This window comes from Scatophagus argus, chromosome 9 (assembly GCF_020382885.2).
Source record: "Scatophagus argus isolate fScaArg1 chromosome 9, fScaArg1.pri, whole genome shotgun sequence".
Taxonomy (NCBI): Eukaryota; Metazoa; Chordata; class Actinopteri; family Scatophagidae; genus Scatophagus; species Scatophagus argus.
In genome coordinates this window covers 13,879,420-13,884,881 of record NC_058501.1, presented here as the reverse complement: position 1 = coordinate 13,884,881, position 5,462 = coordinate 13,879,420, and the positions used below count along the sequence as shown (strand labels likewise).

At 41.2% G+C, this 5,462-nt stretch overlaps 1 protein-coding gene across 1 annotated transcript in view; it reads left to right on the top strand.

Moving 5' to 3' along the window:
* The first annotated feature begins 2,907 nt into the window (after positions 1-2,907).
* The window catches only part of zgc:158766 (uncharacterized protein LOC100009641 homolog), a 33,301-nt gene continuing 30,746 nt past the window's right edge, over positions 2,908-5,462 (top strand). Inside the window, exon 1 of the mRNA XM_046399654.1 lies at positions 2,908-3,139. Coding sequence (XP_046255610.1) covers positions 3,116-3,139 — 24 coding nt within the window. The 5' untranslated portion in view covers positions 2,908-3,115. The remainder of the gene's footprint in view (positions 3,140-5,462) is intronic.

Below are 5,462 nucleotides of genomic sequence, written 5' to 3'. Positions count from 1 at the left end.
TTATATAGTTCATTTATATTATAGCAACAACAGTTTGTTTTTTCGGCTCATAACACACCTAATTATGATGGATCTGCTGCCACTATGTGGAGAGAAACAGAACAGCACAAAATCACTCAGTATGATGTTATTTGTTCAGCCTGATTATAAATAGTTTGGCTTTCTCACCCTTTCAAATTAATGGGAGGAAATTAAAATCAAAGTTTATGGATTTCAGATCATGGATTCAATTAGAACAATGTCTGTTATGAACTTATGGCCATTTGATAAGTAAAATGATTAATGTATTATCATGTGATGCTTTTGTTTTAATTATCACAAGGACAACAATGAGTGGCTTACAAGTAATTTAAGCTTAGTGATAGACAGTAGCAATAAATGAAAAACTCAAAATTACTAAGAGCAACATCAATATCACCAATCACTAAGACAAATTCCTAGTAATGGGAAACCTCTTCACTTACAATGGCAATAAAGATGATTCTGATTCTGAATATAATGTGGGAACAGGAGCAACTATCAGTCACACTCAACCAAATTTAGTACTTTTACTCTTTACCAGATGATGTGTGATGAAGATGTCTGGTCACAGGGGTGACCTTAACTGAGACTGATCTCACATCTCTTTCCTGTTGCACTTCTTTCTTATTCTCTGAGTAAACACAACACTGGTTGTTTTGGCAGATTATATCTTCTAAAAGGCCTTAAAGTGTGAACAATCAGTCAGTATGAGGTCATAACAAAGTATTTTGGTAACTTGAAAACAGCTTCAGCACATGACTGTGCAGAATGTACCCACAGGGTTCATACTGTAGGCTAATAACTTTCCCCCTGGGGGTCTTGTGTGCCACGCATAGGGAAGCCCGGGGTCCCATGGTAGCAATTATAATCTGCTGTAACCCTAGTACAAGCAGCATCTGGCCCCTCGTGTGTCAATTAGTTTGTGATAATTTAATTGAACAAACATCATCTGAGAGAGTGCCTCAAGTAACTAATAATTTAGGACCAACTACCTGAAATCTGCATTTTTTCCAAAGCAGAAATCTTTACTTGTCATAGAGGGAAAAGAAGAGGTGTTACTAAATTGACATCTAAATACTAACATGATGTGTGCCAGCATGTGCCAGCATGTGCAGTAACAGGACCTCAGAACTGGCACAGCTAAATGGAATTCAGCCATCATAAGAACATTTTTATTTGTCGCTGTGCTTCCTCTGAAACTGCCCCATAATCCAATTGTTAATCATGAATGTGGGGCACTGAAGCTGATCACCAGACTGTCTCCGACTGATTTGAATCAGCCACTAGGTGACAGCAAAAGGCCACAATGGTACATACAGTAGACTGCAAAAAGATTGTGACGCTGGTGCTTTTGTTGTGGACCGGCTGATTTATTTTGCATTTAGGACTTCATAGACATATATATAGCTATTTAAAAGTACAGTAATTGATATTAATGTGAAGTATACATCTCAAGGCTAAGACACTGAACAAAATGGGAAATGCAGGAGAAAAATGCTCATGCTCAGCCAACCTACCCTGTGTAAATAAAGGTAAACACAGTGTCTGATCCATGTGTAAACAACACAGTTTGTCCACCAGCAAAGCACAAAGCTGCCTTTCCTCCCAGACTGGCTTTTTTTTTTCTCTCTCTTGGTTGATGACCTCAGTTTAGCTGCCGCTCTGGAGTTTTTGATCAGATCACATGATCTTCATCAGCTTCTAAAAAACAAAAAGCTCCTAAAACAGCCCCTACATTTGCCTGGTGGCGATGAGGTTGTTTTGTTGCTGTGTCTGAGGTCATTAGTTAACTAAAGACAGTTTTACGACAGACAGCTGTGAAACCACAGGAGCAGTTTATGGAAACTAAATACCACAAGTGGATATAGTTAGAATGTATGGTGACACGTATATTCAGTCTCCTTCCTGTGGGAAAAAGGAACATCAAGAGCCACTAGGGGCCTTAAAGTTGAAATCCTCCTGTGCTCCTTATGCAGCTTTTTCAGGTGTCTCATGTCACCTCCATCAGGGGGGCAAACTGAGCTGTCACCTTCCTGAACGTGCGTGTTTCACGTGACCGCACGTGCAACAGTCAATCTCAAGTCTCAACAAGTTGCAGTAGTCCGTCAGTGTCAAGCAAAACGGTAAAGACAGGACGCTTCCACAGTAGAATGTAAAACAATTCTCAGCTGAGTTACACTTATTTGACAGATTATTTCATGTATTATGAATAAAACTGTCTGTATAATCGTTTCTTTGTGTCGCTTCATACCAGCGCGCCTTTGTTAATTGCCAGGCCGGCTCAGAGAAAGCAGCATTCCCTGCTCCGGTCGTCAGGGATTTAGGGAAGGACTGAATCCGAGCCCCGACTGAGACAAACAATGGCAGCTATGAAAGGCGAGGGGAGGGTCGGCCTAATGCAAATATCCACTTTGTGCGCCTTGGAGAACCTGCACCAACTCTGACAACTACCCAACTTCCACCCAAAGTGGATAAGGAGAATAGACCCTGACAGTAAAACAGCTCATATTTTCTCGGTATTTGTCGCTGCATTTTGTGCAATTTCGCGGACCAAGTTCCTACATGGGGGGCTCCTTGATTCAACAACAAGTGGGGGAGCGGAGAGGAGACGGTTTCTGGAGACAGGACGCCGCAGCATCTCTGAAATGTGCCAAGTGCACCTGCTGAAGGACAAAACCGAGAGGTAGGAGAAGTTATGGCGTCCAAACACACGAGAAACAAGCGACGTCCTAAACTCTGATTCGGTTTTCAGTTGTTCACACTTTGAAGGCTGGCCCAAGTTTACCCAGTTTTTGTCACCATTTCTATTTCTGCATACAAAGCAGGAGAAATTTGTTTTGTTTTTTTTTTGTAGGGGTGGGGGCACTCCAGCTTTTCTCCCAATATACAACAGTTTAGTTCGACCCACCTTTTTTCGCTGTGCGGCTTATTTAGTGCAGCTTAGCCTGCCTCAGGAAAACGTGATTATCCTCAGCCCATCGATACGCTGGCTTTCATTCAAGACATGCATGAGAAAGGCTTTGCAACATAATAGATCAGTGGGAGCCTGTCTGCTTGTATACGTGTGGGGCAAACGGAGGGGAAACTCACTTGAATGTTGATATTGTTGGGTGTCCACGTAAGTAAAACATTTTTTTTTTTCAATTTTTTTTCAATTTTTTTTTTTAGAAATATCAAATACAAGAAATGTGACACTGATCCTTTGCATGCTACTTAAATATAAGGCCTAAATGACTGCAATAGTCTTTAAAAGTATTTGGTTAAAAATTAAAGAGCACCGATATGTCAACTCTGACACACATTTTGCATCATCTCAGCAGACTGCAGTTTTTATGCCAGCGATGAGCAAAAAGTAATGGAGTGAAATGCTACTGTAAAATCCCAGCATATCCCCCCAGAGCAACATCAAAGCAGACTCAACATGAGGCCTTTATCTGAACAATTGCTCCATTCTACCCTGCACCCCAACCCTGTCCACCCCCACAACCCCCTATTCCCAATTTCCACTTGATTAAGCCCTAAACTGAGCAGAGTTGAATCTGGAGGGAAAATGGTTCACTAATTCTGACTCTCAAGTGTGACACAAAAGACGAAGACTGTTGTTCTTGCTGTTCTAATTTGAGTCTGATTCAGTACATCGACAACAGTTTTCTCTGCTGGGGGTGAAAACCATATTGTTGGACAAATATAATCAAGTGCACGTGAGGGAGAGGAAGTGTTGGACGACTGAAACCAAACCTTGTAAACCTCTGAATGATGAGAGTATTGGTATGAAAGCATAAAGCTATTTTTTTCTGTTTTACACCAAAATTGGTCATTATTGGCCAAACCAGATGTTTATTATCTAGCATGCATTATCATGTATGCGCAACAATCCATAAACATGTGCGGACAATAGTTTAAAGGCCGTTTATTTAGATGTGGACACTACTTTTCAGGGATTGGTGTGAATGCCACCAGTGCAGTTTATGACAACTCTTTACGATTGACGGGTGGGGGAAAAAAATGCTCCGACATGCAGCTCTTCTTTGAGTGAAACCTCCCTGCTGCTGCAGGCTCGTCCGAATCCAAACAGCACAGTTTAAAGTCAAAATCCGCCTCTTGCTGTTGGTTTTTCCAGTATTTGTAAGCAATTATCCATAATGGTGAGAGTAAGCAGGAGCAGCCCGCAGGCCACTGTATACATTCTCTGTGTGGTGTTGAGGTTGCCAGGCAGGGTGAGCTGCTGGATGAAGGCTGCTCAGACTCCTCTCTTTCTCCCACAGGCTGCTCTCTCTCAGTCTCCTCATCGTTCTGTTTTGCAAAGCCCCCCCCCCGATTGCCTCTCCTCTTCTGCATACTAATAGATGAACCAAAGGCTGATTATAAACCAGGGCTGTCAAACTGATTATTACTATTCTTCACTTTGTGGTCTGTTCACAAGCACAGAAGTTTATGGGAACTACCTCTATTGTGATTTGTTAGATTTACTGTCTTCACTAATTCGCTGTGAAATACAGTAGACACAAAGTCTGGCAGCCTGTCAAGTGCATGTGTTAGTCCTATTGTGAACTCCAGGAAAGTGAAGTTTTGAAGTATCTTTCACCAGAGGAGGGCAGTGTGCTTGTTCTGTTGAGAGGCAGTAAACTCAGTAGTAGACCTTCTTGTGATTTTTTTGTTGTTGTTGTTTGGTGATCTTACAAAATGTCAGTGAAAAACATCTCTGGGAGCTGCAAACCCTTTGCCTCAGACTGAGCATCTTTCAAAAGCCACATAATTTCAGGAGTCTATCGCCACGGCATCTTTAAACAGGAAGGAATCATTACTCTGACAACAACTCACTAGCAGATGGAGAAGGGTTTAGTTTATATAAAAACAGGCGCTCTCAATTGCGAAAGAACACCATGCACCAACAGTTAGCGTAACACCACATCAGTGTAATGAGCATGAAAATTTGCTGTTTGTTTTTAAAAACTTTGCGATTCTTTTTCCTTTTTTAAAAATGAGCAACACGCTGTCATTTCACAGAACTGGTGGACATTTTTTCTCAGCGTAAATAATTTTCTCATGTAATACTATGAATGAATTGTAAAAAATAATATTTCCCTCCTGCATGGAATTTTCACTTTAACTCATATGTAAAGCTATTAATTGTCCTTTCAGACTATTTTTTTGTTTTCCATGTCATGCTAATGTATGTAATAATTTCAATCAAAACCTGATATGTTTAAGTATATATAAGAAAGTATAGAAACTCAGCACTGTGTCATTGAGGAGTACCTCAATGACAAAATTCCTCTTCCTGATAGGCCCTGTCCTCTAGAGACAGGTATAATTAGAGCTATGGAAACAGGAAACACCTCGCCCTCCCTATCGTCGTCACACCCCCCCTCAACTTTCTCTCTGTCTCTCCCTCTTCCTCCTCATCTCTCTCTCGTCTCAGATGTGCATGTATTTTACAG